Source organism: Juglans regia, chromosome 5 (assembly GCF_001411555.2).
Source record: "Juglans regia cultivar Chandler chromosome 5, Walnut 2.0, whole genome shotgun sequence".
NCBI lineage: Eukaryota > Viridiplantae > Streptophyta > Magnoliopsida > Fagales > Juglandaceae > Juglans > Juglans regia.
The window spans coordinates 20,353,559-20,371,164 of record NC_049905.1 but is presented as its reverse complement, the minus strand read 5'-3'; the positions used below and the strand labels follow the sequence as shown (position 1 = coordinate 20,371,164).

At 34.8% G+C, this 17,606-nt stretch overlaps 1 protein-coding gene across 1 annotated transcript; it reads right to left on the bottom strand.

Annotated features, from left to right (window-relative positions):
- Nucleotides 1–12,961: 12,961 nt before the first annotated feature.
- On the bottom strand, nt 12,962–16,191 carry LOC108981176 (putative disease resistance protein At3g14460). Its single transcript, XM_035690091.1, has 3 exons — nt 15,094–16,191; nt 14,545–14,911; nt 12,962–14,400 (listed from the first exon to the last, which is right to left on the bottom strand). Exons 1-3 carry the CDS (start codon nt 16,189–16,191, stop codon nt 12,962–12,964), a joined length of 2,904 nt encoding a protein of 967 aa, XP_035545984.1.
- Nucleotides 16,192–17,606: the final 1,415 nt, after the last annotated feature.

The following is a 17,606-nucleotide window of genomic DNA, read 5'->3' as shown; positions in this document are numbered from 1 at the left end:
TGTTCAAAAATAGTAAAGTAACTTTACAAGGATTATACAGTCATTCGAAAGATAAATTAAAGACAGGAAATAACATAAGAGAAACAAATCCCATAATGCTGAACAATAACTTAGCAACTCAAGCCTCTGGCGGAGTCGGCCCTTAGGTTTATACTCGGGCTCTGGGTCAGATTCTACGACACCATAAGACGAAACCGTAGGGTAAAACATCACAATGAGATTATGACATCTCAGCAAGTAATTAACCAAAACAACATTCAAGAGATTTAATACACATTAATATAATCACACGTCCCCATACAGAAAAATATGCAGAAAAACAAAACCACATTCTTTTTTTCCAAAAATACACTTTTAATCACTCACGCCAAAAAATCCATTTAACCCAGTCATAACCTTTATTATGAAATTATGCATGCACCACGGTCTCCCCTATGGACCGTCCGCACACCCTAGCTCTCATCGTCACACCATGGGTAACATCCGTGCATGAGACTTCATAACGAGTGATGCCTAATTCCGCGCCCAACGAGTATATGGTCAAGCATCCTCTAACCTCGCCAGACAAGAGGTCACGGAATTGGTACGGAATTTGATATCCAAATTATGTCCTTAATTATATATATGCTTAGAGGTTGGCATTACATGATGGAAGAGAACGATGAACAGATAGTAATTAACGATAACCACCGGTCAATTCAAGCAAGATTTACTCGTGGTTATATAAATGAGATGAGATGAGATAAAAGTTGATAAAAATATTATTAGTAATGCTACGAATAGTCGTGAAGTGTGCAAGCGCCATGTAATAGTCGTTTTGAAAAAGAATGTGGTCCACTATTACAAAATTAATTTTGTTTTCATGAGAGTTTTGTATTTATTCACTTTTTTCAAAGTGATTACACGACGCTTGCACACTCACAACTGTAACTATTATTTTTCAAATATTATTATAATATAATTTTTTAATATTATTAAAATTTTTAAATATTATTAGATGAGATGAGAAGATATGAGTTGAGATAGGAAAAGGGCATTAAGAGTTTCAACTAGCATGTGATCTTGAGTATGGAAATTTAGAGATCTAATTAATTCTAATATTTCCCCACACACGCACGAACGCACTAAGCCCTAAGGTACATGCATCTATGTTTAGTCAACACATGAGATCCTTCGTATGTTTTTCTTTGTTTTAATCCTGTTGCCAATTTACTTGTTAATATTCCGCTTCCTCAAATATATAAAAAGACTTACTAAAAATCTGGGATGCTAGGAAATAAAAATATGGGTAATTGTCATATTGAGCTTCCTTAAATACGCAAAAAGACTTAAAAAGCTTGTGCTTCTTTTGTTTTTTTGTTGATTTCAACATTGTTAGATTAAATGTTAGATTAAATGAGATGAGTTGAGTTGAGATGGTTTAAACTTTGGTAGAAACAGAGCATTAAGAGTTTCATATTGAGCTTAGATTGTGCTTCTTTCGTCTGTACATGTAAAAAAATTTATAGTTTGCTCAATGCTGTTCTGAATGGATTGATGTTATTCATTTCCGCGATTGCTGATATTTTGAAACTTATGGTAATTACATGTCTGGGCATTCTTGCACTTACTTGTCTGTAGCGTGCAGCCTAGTGTTCAAAGGCAAGGATGGGTTGAGTTGTGGACTCAAAGATCCTGTGTTTGATTCCTCATTAAGAGGTTCCTTGGATTACTTTGTACATCATTCTTTCAGGTTTACTCCCTAGGGGTAACCTCAAAATGCCCTTCTTTGGTGAAGTTCCACCTGGTAAAAAGAAACTTGTTTGGGCTTTGTCGACTCAAGTCATCTGTTGAAGAAGGAAATCAGTGATTTGATAGAGATGCCTAGATATTGAAAATACTTTTTATTCTGGTCTTGTATGTGTTCACACCTCCCCCCTTTTGAAAGCCTTCAATAAATTAAAAAAGTAAAAAAAGAAAAGAAAAAGAACCTAGCCAAGGGTGATGATAGCTTGAAAAAAGAAGGAAAAATGCAAAGTCATGGGTGATGATATGATCCTTTTCCATTCCCTTATAACTGACCGATTGTTCTTCAAGTTTGCATTCCAAAATATCAATCATCCTTTCATCACTTGCATTTCGTAGTAGTTGTCAGCAGTTTTAGATCGTAATGATAATTTTCTGTAGTTATCATTTGATTTAATTTCTCTGAAACTATTTCTTAGAATGTGAGATATTTACTTAAGGTCGGGAGTGCAGCATGAGCATTTGATATTTGAGGTAGTGAATGGAACTCCAATTACAGTTTTTTGTTCTGTTTTTCCTATCCCCTTTCTAAATATCTCATCACACTCATTTGAATTGGGTGAAAGAGTTGGAAGGAGATGTCTTCTGATCACCAAACTAATGCTTCTTGTATTTAGCCTACCATCTTTCTGAGAACAGTTTCCCTTTATTTTGTTTTAGCTTGTTAAGATTGTGAGGCAGGTAATTACACATGAAGATAGACCATCATGTGGCCAATTGCGTTACAATTTTGTCATAAATATTTGTGGCGAATTTTGTCGCCACAAATGTGTTACAATTTCAACCCAAATGATGGAGTAGATGGTAGGAAAAAAATCACATTTGGGGCTGAGCATTGGTGCCACAATTTAAACATATTGCCGTAAATGAAGTATTCTAATCCTATTGCTCCCTTTTTAGTGTTGCAAATAGATATGTTGCCGCAAATCATAAATATCTGTAGCGACATCGGTCTTCACAAATGTGTTATATTTTTGCCGCAAAAAAGACCGAGTGGTAAAAAATCACATTTGCGGCTAAGTAGCGGTGCCGTAAATGTAAAAATATTTCCATAAAAACTATTATTGCCGGCGCCGTTTTTATTGTTGCAAATAATTTTGTTGCTGCAAATTATTTGGTTTTGATGGCGCTAATAATCTATTAGCGAATGCCAATGAATCACAGTAAAAGAAATTCATATACGTTGAATTTGTTAACGTGAAAAATACATTCTTCGTGGGAAAAAATTGTAATTGAGCTCCTACATATGTATGAGTTTCTCCTTTTATTCATTCCATTTAATATGCAACCAATCAATTAAATGAATCAGAAACCAGCGTTTATTATAAACACTATGGGTATTATGCATTTCAAATATTATTAAAATTTGATAAAATTGAATTTTTTTTTGTATTTTGTTTGGAAGTTTGAAAAAATTGTAATGATTAGATGATAAAGTTAAAAATTAGAAATTGAAAAGTATTTGTATTTGAGTACGAAAGTATGAGAAATTTTAAAATGGGATGAGATGAAATTTATTTCCAAACGAAACCTAAGTGTAAGCTCAAATAACTTACTCACAACCAAGTGAAGTTGAGGTTTTGAGAAATTGAAGTCATAATTTTAGAGAAATGCTTTAGCCACAAAAAGTTTACACAAAAGTAATTCCGCAAACTAAGGTGACTTCATGTGGTTCGCCAGGTTGTAAAGTTATTTCTATTATGAAGTAGATTTGGTAGATCACATGAAGCCATGTCAACTTGTGATATTACATTTTTATAATTCCTTTTGGCAGAGAAATGGGACATATCCACTGTTTGGAAATTTCTTTGGGCTTGAAATAACTTTATAGATAAGCCGGCCATTTGATGATCTGAAGTGGCAATCAAAATACAAAACCTGTAAGCATGTATTATCAAGTACAACATACTAGCAGAAATCTTTGTATCGGAGTCTTACAAAAATATTCGATGACACCTTCAAATCATTATAAAACAAAAATGCTAAAGATATCAATGAAAATGAAAGGGGGATTGCAAGATGCATGTACATGAAATGTTCATTTAAACTCAGGAAGCATAAAACACTTGATAGCATAAATATGAAGATAGTTCTAAAACACTTCCTTAATCACTAGAGAGCTTTTGGAATTTGACTTCTACAAAGGCTGAAGTTGTTGCCTGTTGTGTATCTCACCTTGGTTTATATATTCTTTCAGGTATCCTGAAATCCAAAGATGTGCTTTGATATGGGTTGTGAAAACACTAATTCACATTAACTAAAAATAATATATAGGAAAGGAAAAACTCCTACTAATCCACACTAAAATGTGCATATATGCCACTGCCTGACAAGCAACCCAAAACATCTTGCAAATTAAGAGCAACTTCTCTTTTCTTTTTTTACCCCCAAGAAGTGACTCGAGCAACATTAAATTATTAACTTCAATCAAACTAGAGATGAGATGAAGCAATTGCTGATCCATTGGATTTTGGCAAATTGATCATCACAAGTCAAAACCTTCGGTGTAAATGGTCATGGTCTTGAGTCCCAATGTTGGTGATAATTTCAAATATCAATTTACTCTGGTCCCTCTGACATCGACTTGGAACCAAAATTACTTTGTTTCTTCTCAGCCACTACTTGAGTTATTTAGATTTGACTAAGCACCAAAAGAAATTAACCAAAATTACTGCATTGAAACCATTAACGTTACTACATTCACCAATGTAAATTGATAATAGGATTTTTGTACCATTTTTGAGCTTCCAAATGAACTTTATATATAGAACAGAGAGTTATAAAAACAGTCATCAGAATTATGAATTTCACAAGCTATAGAATTGGCTGGTTGAAATGAACACGTACCCTCACTCGTGTAGAAGTTGATATTATAACTGAGATTGACAAATGTTTCGCTAGACTTTTTGGTTCAGTCCATCAAATCTTCTTCAACAAATTTGCAGGGGATGTGAACAATATTGTGTTATTCTTTTCCTTTTCTCTTTTGCCACTGTTTGTTCAACAAAGGGCAGTTTGTAATTAAAAGAACATAAATCAAGGGGAGCAGCCCCTCTTCTGACATGCTCTTCAGCTTAGGGCAGTCTCTGATCTCTAAGTTACTAAGAGAGGTGACGTATTGAATCCCTTTCTTGTCTAACGATCTCAAATTTGGAAATCAAGGATATGAAGATTGGTCAGACTTGCGGGAAGCAACCTTGCCTCTGGAAAAGACAACATTTTCTGATTTGCCCTTGAATACAAATGATACAAGGGAAGTACAATTTTGCAAACCCCATCCCACCCGATTGGCAGCGAGTTTTTCACAATTTATGACGCAAAGTCTCTCAAGATTAGAAGGCATGCCCCCTTCAAGAAACAACTCGATTTCTTGGCAATTTGATATTAGTAAAACTGTAAGAGGCAGAAGCTTAAATCGTGAATTCAAGACTTAAATCATTAAGACATCATCATTACCTTGGACTCCATACTTCTCCATCTCATGTATAACTTTCAGCAGACCGCTTGATCCACCAAGTAGGGTTCCTCCTACCAGTGCTCCTTTATGACTTTCATAACCATTGTGGACATGTAGCTCATTGTAAATGTAAAAGTGGTTGATTATGATTAGATGACTAGGACGATAGAGATTTATTTAAGTTGGGAGATTGTTGAGATTAGATGAATGTAAATATTTTATCTTTATCTAAGACCATTTAATTTGAATTAAGCAGTTATTAGATAATATCTTAGATAAGTAATGAGAGTGTGTATCCGAAGTTCAAGGGGTTTGAAATTATCCGGTTGATTGGAAACTATATCTGATGAGAAGATTTAGCACCAAGTGTCAACATATGCGTTAGCAAACTCGTTCCCAGCAGAGCCCTTTTATCAGCAGAGTCCTACTGCAGATCAAATTCCTACCAGACTCATTCCGTCAGTAGAGTCCTACTGCGGATTAAACTCCAATCAGATTTGTTCCGTCAGTAAAATCCTACTGCAATTGGAATTGATTTTTAGATTGTTTATTTAAGGGATCCTATTGGTTAGGATCGGTAGAGATTCAGATCTGCATATTTTTTAGGGCATTTTCTAGTGCATATTTTGGTGAGAAAATTCCTTGGAGAATTTTCGTACTATTTCTCTCAGAGAGTGGTACTTGAGTGTGAGAAATCTAGTGTTTTATCTCTCTTTTTGAGTGTGTGCATACTCCATGTTGGAGTTGAGGTGATTGAATTCAGCCACCGGAGTTTCAGGAGAAAAGTCAATGTTTAAAGATTGTCAGAGGTTCTGGCTGCTACTGCGGTAGAAGACAAATGGGTCATTTGTCTAGTTAAGTACGAGTGTCAATTGATAAAGATTTTGTAATTGAGTTTTACTTGTAATTGATTTTTAAATAATAAAATTGACTTTTCTGGTTTTGGCTGTCCCATAAGATTTTACCTTTAAAGAGTTCTTTAAAGGGTTTCAAGTTGATACCAATCTTGGTATTACGCACTTTGTTTATTTTATGTTATTGCTTAATTAATAAATTAATTGCATGTTGGACGACTAACCAATTTGTTGAGTGAATTTGTAAATATTTTCGCTGTTATAGGGGTACTTGGGTAATTTCACTCATAGTGGGAGAAATTGAATCAATTTCATAATTGGTTTGTAATTGTCTTGCGATGGTTTTTCTTTTCCCATTGTATTATAAAATCAACCTAGAGGGTTGGATTATAAAAAAGGAATTATTAAATGTCTAATTATGTTCATAATGGACATTCATATAATAGCAAGAAATGAGCTTTCCGTACTCGGATGCAACTACACAACTCCTCATTTTCATTATCGGGCACATCATTCCAACGATGGAAGCTCATGTCAGCATGATGTTTTACTATCCATGTGACCCTTCAAACAAATGTAGTCGTATTCTTGCGTGAGATTTTAGTATCTTCGTCCTTGATGAGCAAAGGAATCGGTTCAATCTTGCAAAGGTTGTCAAATTTTGTGCTCCTTGACTGTCTACGACCATGTTTCTTACTCACGGATACTAAAAGCTCCATCTCAAAACAAATATGTCAACACTATATATTGTGTCTAAGAACAAAGGCACACCATATAGTAGATTGATTGATAGGTTAAAAAAATCTAGAAACCATTAAGCGAAGTTGCTTTTTAGAAGTATGAAGCTATTGGAGGTACCTATCTCTACCATCGGATCCAGAAATTCAATTTCCAAAAACCACATCGGTGGTTGAGTTGGGTCATCCGAGGAGGAGTCAGTCATGTGGTCTCTCATTGTCCATGCATTTGGTGGTGGTGATTGTGACTCTTCTCTAACTGACGAAGGTCCAAACCTCCATAAGCCCCCACCTCGTCCACGTAGTATTTTTCCTCTTAGAATTTGGGTCATTGTCTCACAAACTACTTCCTGGATCGTGGTCGAGTTGCATTAAAACATAGGATTAGAGCGATATTGAAAACTGAATTTCTAATGGTGATAGAAGATACAGTTCACTCTCATTTTATGTACATACTTCAGGCTCATTTATATTGTAATTGAGTTCCTACATATGTCTAAGATTCTCCTTTTATTCATTCCATTTAATTTGCAACCAATCAATTGAGCTCCTTTTATTCATCCTACAATTTACTCTCATTTTATGTACATACTTCAAGCCCATTTAAAATATAATTGAGCTGCTACATATGCATGAGATTCTCTTTTCATTCATACCATTTAATTTGCAGCCAATCAAATAAATGATATATATATATACACATTAATTCCCAAAACATGCTAAGTTCAGAGAAATATACCATTATTGTTCTGTTTAGTGCATTTGTTTGAGCATCAAGAAATTTATGGGAACAAACAATCCACTGATTATTTTGTTACTTAAGTTTGTAAATATCAAAACAATTTTTGCACCATTGTCTGAGATGGAAAGGCCTGGGGTTGCTTAGCACATGGAAGGGGCAAGTAAAATTACACCTTAGTCCCACCCTTTTCTATCGGGGTGAAATTAGCACGCCCACCACACTGCCCACTTTTTCACTCATTTTAGTTGTGTCTCTTTTCTTGCAGTATAGATAAATTGCTTTACAGATATAATCTATATAACATATTTTTTTGTTAGGTGATTGCTATGATTGTCACGATGTAACCATGATGGCAATTAAAAGGCAGATTAGTAAAACTTTTCTTGATTATTTGATGGTAATAATATGAGTACTTCACCATTTTTTATTTTGATTTTCTCACTATTTAATCCCCAAGTACGACCTTGTTTGGAGAATAAGATGAGATGAAAAATTTGTTAATGGTAGTAAAATGATTTGTGAATAGTGGTAAAATGATTTGTGTTGTGATGTTTTATTGAGTTTTGAAAAACGAGAGAGAAAAAATTGAATAAAAAGATTATAAAGTTAAAATATTATTAGAATATAATTTTTTTAATATAATTTTTATTTTAGAATTTAAAAGACTTGAATTGTTTTTTTGTATTTTATTTAGATGAAAAAGTTAAAGATTTGAAATTGAAATGTATTTTTGTGATCAGTGATAATTGGGAAGGAAATTCTCAGAAATTTTGAAATTAGATGAGCTGAAATGTATTCCAAAGGAGGCCTAAGTGTAACCTTAAATAACTTTCTCACAACCTTCACTTGCATAATAAAAAATGTTAAGGTAAAAACTATTTCATAATACCCAATCGTAGTATGACTTTATTATAACTAAAATACTCCTAAAATTTTAACATGCTGCTCAACTTACATGGCTCAGTTAGAATGCCAGAAGTAATCACATTGGTTATGTCGCGCAACATTCATAATAATATAGTGAATATTCAATTGATTCGAAAATAAGTGACATTATGAACTTTCATCGCAATATGTCTAAGAATATATATTGAAAATGATAATATGATTATCAAATATGTCCACCAAATATGTCCACTCATATATTTTTTTATTTTTTTAATGGTTAAGGAACTGACTATTAGCAAATTTATATTTAAAATTTTATATTTTTTTAATGGTTAAAGATGTTTAAAAAATGCTTAAAAAAAAAGAAAATAAAAATAAAAAACTCATTTGAACTAGTGTACACATTTAGTGGGAACATTTGGTAGGCACCCTTGCATTGTCCTATATATATATATATATGATCTAAGAGTCATGTTGCACCCACCGAGAGTGTTGCCCGACAAATTCTCCCGATAAAGTTATTTGATTTTTTTTATTCATTTTTTTTTATATCCTTAAAAGTTTTTTAAAATAATACAATATTATTAGAAAACACTTCCTTAATCATTTAATAAAAAAAAAATTGTATTTGGATCGATTGTCAATCTATAGCGATCCATGGGACAACTAGCAGTCATGATCTAATAATACCTTTCCCAAGAAAAAAAATTTATCTATATAAAATTAAATTAAAACCTTTCCTGCACCAACGGTCCAACACCAACCGATTACATAAAATTTATCAATATAAAATTTATGAGCCTCGATCACAAACAAATAAGAAAAATAAAAAACACTCGTTTTTCTTACTAAGAAATAGTTTAGATATTGAGATTAGATAAGATGATTTTAAATGAAAGTTGAATAAAATATTGTTAGAATATTATTTTTTAATATTATTATTATTTTAAGATTTAAAAAAATTAAATTATTTATTATATTTTGTGTAAGAATTTAAAAAATTTGTAATAATGAGATGAGATGAGCTAAAATAAAACCGTTTCTGTATCTAAACATGGCCACAGTTTATTTCTGTACGAAGAGAACTAGGAGCACTTATATGGAAATTAATCTTATATATATATAAAAAATTATATATTAAGGTAGTTTAACAACAAAAGTAATTAACCACAAAGGCCAATCAGATAGAAGTTCCATAAGCACGGAAGTTCTTTCACAGGATTCCTTAGTCGAATTTACGGAACATATTATTTAAGGAATTAAAAATTTTTAAAATTTAAAAAATCTAATTACTATTTCATCCAAAATAAACATAAAAATAAATCAAATATATACTATAGGAGTAGTAGAGGAGCAAGGAGTGGATGAGAGTGAGGAGGAGAGAGATCCTTGGAAGATCAGTCTGTAGAGAGAAGTTAGCTAGAGAGTTAATTTTCTTTTTAATTTCTGATCCCTCATGAATAATTCTTGTAAAAAAAAACTAATCACTATAATTTTGAAAAACGTAAAATGATGAACATATTCTTTTATACACCCGATTACACAAATCAATGACCAGTAATTTATGAGTATTGAACCGACGTGGTCATCTGATCTACACAAATCACTAACATATTATTTAATAAAACTTAGTTAATTAATAAGTTCAGCTCCGGCAAACTGTAGGTAGTGGGAGTGAGATTTGCATATCATAGGTATGTGTGGACTTAGCAAAAAGTTAGACACTCTCGAATTGAAGAAAACCTGATCTTTGTAACACAGCTTGATGATAGCAGTCATTTGGTAGTTTTTTCGGGAGGTGTGTGGACAGTCACAAAGGTTGCGATGTGGCGCCCCCGACCCCCACGTACGGAAACTCGAGAATCGAGACCAAAGCTTAAAAAAAAAAACAGTTATCCCATAAAACATTATAATACCAAAATACATGTTTCAACAAGCGGGAAACAAATCCAAAACACGAGCGAGTAATCCCAAATCACTCCTCTGGCGGAGTCACATCCTCAACCTCAACATCAGCATTATCTACATAAAAATCTACAATACCATAAAACGGTACCAGAGGGTATCGAATACCGTGAGATTATAAGTCTCAGTATGTAATCAACCAAGCAACCCAAGAAATAAAAATGCATTAATGCAACCAACATTTTTGCATGCATATGATGAAATATGGATTAGGCCCAAAACTTGTCATTCTCCCAGAAAACGGCCCATGTAGAAATCCACCATTTCCCATAAAATGGTCCACATATCAATTTATCAAAAACCACAATTTTCCCAGAAAATGACCCAATATCCAATTTAACCGTATGCACCATGATCTCTCCTAATGATCATATGCACAGCCTGACTCGCTTCGTCACACCATTGGTAACGACCGTTTGAGTGACTTCGTAACGAGCGATGCCCAGTTCCGCGCCCAACATATTTGTGGCCAAGCATCCCCTAACCTCCGCCAGCAAGAGGGGCCACGGAGTCGGCACGAGAGCGTTACCATCCCGTCCAATGCCGTTGTCGCCCAACGACAACCCAGGGGACGTCACTCAGTATATTTTGCTCTCAAGTGACCAGAGGAGATCCACCCAGATGATGCCCCATCTCGGCTTGGGGTCGTGATACACACGCACCCAATAACCATTTCTCACATAAAAATCCAGTTTTCAAATATACACATGAACATGTATGCAATTATACGAAAATCTCATTTTCATTTACAAACACGAACATGCGTGCAATTATGCAATGTACATGACACGACACAAATATCCAACAGTCGACAAATCCCAGCATAATCCTCTCACACAATAACTCTATCCACCAATCCAACCGAACCCCTTACTCCTCGGACTCAGTCCGGCACAACCAACCAGTTCACAATAAATATGAGTTAGTATAGAAATACATTTAAATCTCAAAAATTTTTTGAAAAAATACTTACAACGCTATAATATAATCTTTGAAGGATCACGAAGGTGCTAGAAGTGGTGGCACAATAATGTAAGAGTGCAAAATGGACAAGGGTCGTGGGTCTCAAAAACCCAACTTTTGAACGGGGACAAACGAAGACTTGGGATTACTAGGGAAGGACTTAGAGGTATTGGTGGGGCTAGTAGTGGTGGTCGTTGGCCGTGGGTGGCAGCTGGAGTCCACAAAGCTCAAATCGAAAATGGAGATGGAGGAGCTTCACCGGTGGCGGATCGGGGCTAAGGATGGGTGGGTTAGATAGCTGGGAGGCCGCCGATGTTGTGGTGAAAATATGGTGGCCAACGGTGGCGCGACGACAGCGCTAGAGCAATAAGGGTGCTGTGGCTTGGAGTTGCGCGTGGGGATGACGGCGGTGAGGGAGGAGCTAAAAATAGAGTGGGGGTGGTCAACTGCCGGAAGGGAAGAGAATGGGAGGGGTGGTGTCGGTAACGGGCGGGAAAGAAATGAGGTCCCGTCCTCACAACTTGGATCACAAAATTGATCAAATGAAAAGAATTTCAAAACATTAAGTTGAATAAAATAATTAAAACGCAGTAATTAGCTAAAATAAAATAATAATAAAAATCCAACAACACAATAATTTTAAAGCCTACAAATGACTAATTTAAATTAAAGAGCAATTTAAATGCAAAACAATAATTAATATTAAGAAAGCATATCAAAATAATTTTCACAAATTAAAAATCATAAAAATAAACCAACGAGAGATCCGATAAATTTAAAATAAGAGAACCAATATTTAAATTAATTAAAATACCCATTCAATTAAAATACACTAAAATACGGGGTGTCACATGCGATGGTTTTGGCTCGTGGTAAGATAATAGACATGTGCATTTGACATCCAGATCTAGTGAAATATTTACCTAATACATGCGGCTTACACACTCTAAGAAAGTAAAATATTTACCTAATCCATCGCTCTTTCCTAAAGGCGTTTATTTTTTGCTATTTGATTTCTCTTGCTGTGGGCCTAATAGTACTTGTGTGTACACTGGGAAGAACATGAAAAATATATAGTTTGAAGTAAGATTTGAGTAGGTATAGGAGAGAATTCTAAGATGTCATGTTTTAATTCCCAACTTATGTAATAGCACTGTATATTCAATTATTGAACTATTAATTGTAAGTAGTTCTTGGGAGTTCATTGAAGTTGGCACTAAATATATATATATATATATATAAAATTATTCAACTATTTACGAAATCAACTAATTTATTGCTTAATTTCTTAACATCTCAATAGCACTTTCCTGATATTTACAATTATGATTTGTGTAAGTGCCGCATATTTTTTTAGTTTATTTTTTAAAAATTAGCATAAAAAAATAATTTAATACTTCTATCGTTCATATAGTGGTTGGCAACTCATGATCTTTACTAATGCTCTCTCTATGTATTGTGTGATTCATAAAAAACTGGGTCTAAGCAAAGCTAAACATACGAGATCAAAATGGTATAAAAGAGTAAATACTTCACGTACCCATGTTCTGATCATAGACTTTTGGTTGGCTCAGTCAATCAATTCCCGGTCAACTAATTTGATGGGGATGTGAGCAAGCTTGCGCCGCCATTCTTTTCCTTTTCTTCTTTCCCACCACCTTCTCTTCGTTAATAAAGGACAATTTTTGATCTCTAGAACAGAAAGGGAAGTGAGGTGTTGAAGCTCCTCTTCTAACATGCGGTACTCCAGATTTGGACAGTTCCAGATAGACAAAATTTTAAGTGAGGAGAGGCATTGAAGCACCTCTTCTGGCATGCTCTCTAGCTTTGGACAGTAGTCGATTGACAAACGTTTTAGAGAGGTGATGTTCTCAAATCCATTCTTGTTGAACAATGTCAAATTTGGGAATTCAGAAATTTTAAGAGTCGTCAAATTTGTGGGAAGCCATCCGATCTCTGGAAAAGACACCACATCTAATTTCGATCCGCCTATAATTTCCAAATCTGTAAGAGAGGCAAGATTTTGCAAACTCCACCCCATCTGACTATCAACGAGTTTCTCACAATACCTAATATAAAGTTCATTCAGACTGGAAGGCAAGCCCCCTTCTGGAAACGTCTCAATATTTGTACACTCTCGTATAGAAAATTCAGTAAGAGATGGAAGGAGCATGTGCATCTTGTCAGGTAGCGATCTCAAGCTCTCACAATTACTGATCCGTAAGCTCCCAAGGTTGGTGGTGTGCAATCCTCCTCTCGGAAATGACACAAAATTAGGACACTCTTCGATAATTAGAGACGACAAGGCCACTAAATCATGTTGATGTACTTGTTCTGCAACTGTAAGATATTCTAGATTCCCACAAATTCCGATTTTCAGATCCTTAACATTTGGGAATAAATCCATTGGAAAGGACCGGGGAGAATCACAACTGATCAAGTTCAACACATCAAGGCATGAATAGTCCAAGTTTTTTGGGAGCCCCAACTTCTTGCAATAGTTTATTTCAAGAGTTTTTAATGTAGATGGTAGACCACCTACTGGAAGAGACATATGTGAGAAAAAGTCACCCATATCCACTGCATCAAATCCTCCAATTACGACCTTCTTTGTAACATGAATTGGCAGTTCCCTTAATATATCCTCCCCACAATTTGTTAGCTTCAATTGACATATAGCCGAAGTCCTTGGGAGTGAAGCCAGCATATTGGGACAATCTATAATCTCAAGGAAACCCAAAGAATGAAGGTGAATGGGCAAATCTCCCGTTAGCTTTGAGCATCCCCAAATAGAAAGCTTCTCGAGACGATGGAAAGCTCCTATATTTTCAGCACCAAAGGAAATCCATTTCTCCCAATTCAACATCTGCCCAAATCTCAAAACTTTTAATGCCCCAAACGGCTTAATAGAAGAAGAACCAGTACTTCCGTAAAACTCTTCACCCACTGCTACAATTCCATCAAAACCAACAATAGAGAGGTTTTGTAAAGAGGGTAGGTGCCCAAGTGCTGGTAAGCTGAAACAATATTTACAGTTTTCCTAATGAATAGACGTTACATAAGGGAAGGAATGATCCCCTACCCAATTTGGAAAACTTCCACCCATGTAGTCATTTATAGTGAGACTTTTCAGGTTTCTATGTGGTTGCAGACCGTTGAGTACATCTCTTTGACTTTCTGAAATCTCAATAGTTGAACCTTTTTTCCAGTTTAATGCCAACTCTTTAAGATCCATTTTATTCCTCAAGCATGCACCTTCTGCATCTTTGAAAGATTCGACATTTTCAAGATACAAGATAGAAAATGCTCCTCGAAGATTTTCAAGCTCTCCCAATTCTCTAATGCTACATCCAGTGCGTTTGCTAACGACAAACTTGGTTAATGTCTGGAGAAATTTTAGTTTGCCCATATGTATCGGCATCTCGATTATGAAGCGAGTTCCAGTCAAATCAAGATGGCGTAAATTAACTAGTTTTTGCATGTCTCTTGGCAATGTTTCAAGATCTCGACAATCATATAACTTCAATGTTTGCAAATTGTACAACTTACATAAAGAATCAGGCAACCTTCTAATTGTCGTATGAGAAATGTCCAAATAACATAACTGTGTAATTTTTCCAATTGAATCCAGCAACTCGCACATCTCCCAGTAATTAGATAGGGAGAGCACCCGCAAACAACTTAACATTGGCAATAAATCACGCAACAATTTTTAGTTGCGTAGTAACAAGCTCTTGACGATTCTAATGCCAAAAATGTACGCAATTGCGTAGCTTCTTGAAGACCCTCGAACTTCTTAAAGTTCTCATAAGAAACTTTAGCACACGACACATGACGAGTCTTGTTAATATTTAGCTGAGAACGGCTATCAACCTCCAACCTAAATGTAAATTCACCAGACACAAATTTTGCCAAGTCGTTGATGAGATCATGCATCACAAAGCATAGTTCATCTTCACTCGACTTCTGAAATAATGATCTTGATACAAGAGTGACAAAGTAATCATTACCAACTTCTTCCATTGTTTTGTTTTCAATTTCGTGGAGAAGACCTTCTGCCATCCATAATAAAACTAATTCATCTTTCTTGAAGGGATGGTCTTTTGGAAATATCGAACAGTAAGCAAAACACAGTTTTATATATGAGGGAAGGTGTTTATAGCTTAATCTTAGAGCAGGAAGAATTTCATTTGACAAACTCCAAATCTCACTATTCAAAACCTTATCCCAGTCACTAACATCAACTTTGGATCGCAGTAGGGCCCCAATTGTTTTTATTGCTAAAGGTAGCCCTTTACATTTTTTAACAATTTGTCGACCTAACTCTTCAAACTTTGAATGCATATAGGAGTTAGCATCATGCAGAAATGCATGTCTCGCAAATAGTTTCCAACAATCCTCGTCTTGTAACTCCTTTAGATGATGGATTTCAAAAGCACGCATGGCTGATGCAACTTCAACATCGCGCGTTGTTATGATGATCCTACTTCCTTGTGCCCCAGATTTAAAGGAGTTACTTAATATCTCACATTCAGTGTAACTCCTATTCCAAACATCATCCAAGATCAATAGGAATTTCTTTCCCATCAATTTCTCCTTTAGTTTAAGTTGAAGCTGATTTAGATCTTGAATGTTACATGTCGTCCAAGAAGCCACCACTGATTCCAGAATTGTTTTCGTTAATTTAAACACATCAAATTCCTCTGAAACACAAACCCATGCTACAAGGTCAAAATGCTTTTGGACCTTTTTGTCATTGTATACAAGCTGAGCAAGGGTGGACTTGCCTAGTCCCCCCATGCCGACTATGGCAATCACACCTATCTTATTGTCACTAGCATCATCAGGAAGTAACTTATTAATTATTTCATCCTTATCATCATTTCTACCACAAATATCTGAATCTTCTACCAAAGAAGTAGTGGGCAATCTTTCAGATGATTTCCTTTTGACGGTACTAGCTTGTACTAGACCCATGACATTCTGTTGACTTGCTAGACTTTCTAATCTCCCAAGTACCCCTTTTATCCTTTCTTCTATCTTCTTAAAAGAAAGAGATGTTTGGATGGAGTTTCGTACCTTACTTGCAATATTGGTTCCAAATTCCGTATCCAATTTGGATTTTAAGGCTTTAGTTGCAATTTTATCCAAGACATCCTCTGCATCATAGACTGCATCCTTTAGCTCATGAAGCCACATTTTCACACTAAAATTGGTAACTTGTTTGTCCTCGGCATCTTCGAGAACTGCTCCCACAGATAGCAATACATTCTTCAACTTGTACAAGAGTTCATCACTGGGTTTTCGTCCCCGTAAGAACTCAACAAACTCGCGAGATGCCATCCTATCAAATAATACTTGAAGGAAGGCAGAGAGAAGTGTTCCTCCCACTAATTCGGCCATGTTTTGTTCTTTGAAAGGGGAAAAAGCAAAAGAAAGCTGGAAGGTGAGATTGCAAAGAGCAGATAGTAAAATGTGGTTGCACGCAATATTCGGCAATGAGTACTATATGTGGAGGAAACTGCCTACTGCATTGTTCCAACGCCACCAGGTCAAGTCAATGACCCCAGTTATTTAAGAGCCATTACTGGACCCTCATCTCTGCACAAAGTAAGGGCTAATTTGGTCCATGTACGTCATATCTCATTATCAATGAAAAAAAATTGGGATAAAATTGTGAAATAATTGTCATTATATCATTGTCCAGCTGGAAAATAATTTTTTGGCTTTTTTTCAAAACTTGAGCCATTGGATTAGTCATCTCATTTTCTAAAATTATAAAATAATACTATTTTTTTAATCTACTTCGTAATGCAATATTTATTTTTTAAATACATTTATTTTTTATTTTCATAATTTCCAACCATCTGTATATTAAAATACATAAAATCCATCTATCAACCTAAATTAAATTCATTTTGAAATACAAAATATTAAAATATACATATAATATATTCACAAAGGAATGAGAAATAATATAAAATTCCTTTAACTTATTGTAACTTAACAAATTTATATACCGATGCTTAATCTAACGTAGAAGTTTTAATGGACATATAATCTAAATTTTAATTAGCAAAAATTACGTCACAATCCTTAGCTACAAATTCTGTGTTTGGTTTCTAAACTCAATTGAGTTCAGTCTAATTTTAAGCTGATCAATCTAATATCTAAAAATTTAACTCTCAAATTATTAAACTAATCCCAATTCAAAA

Bases quoted from the DNA above. Each gene is read 5' to 3' on its own strand.
- LOC108981176 (XM_035690091.1), bottom strand. From the start codon at position 16,191: ATGGGGGGACTAGGCAAGTCCACCCTTGCTCAGCTTGTATACAATGAC. The intron at 14,912-15,093 runs GTGATTTATTGC...CAAACATTGAAG, and splicing joins ACGCAACTAAAAATTGTTGC to TTATATGATTGTCGAGATCT. The intron at 14,401-14,544 runs GTCTGCAACCAC...TCAGCTTACCAG, and splicing joins TCAAAGAGATGTACTCAACG to CACTTGGGCACCTACCCTCT.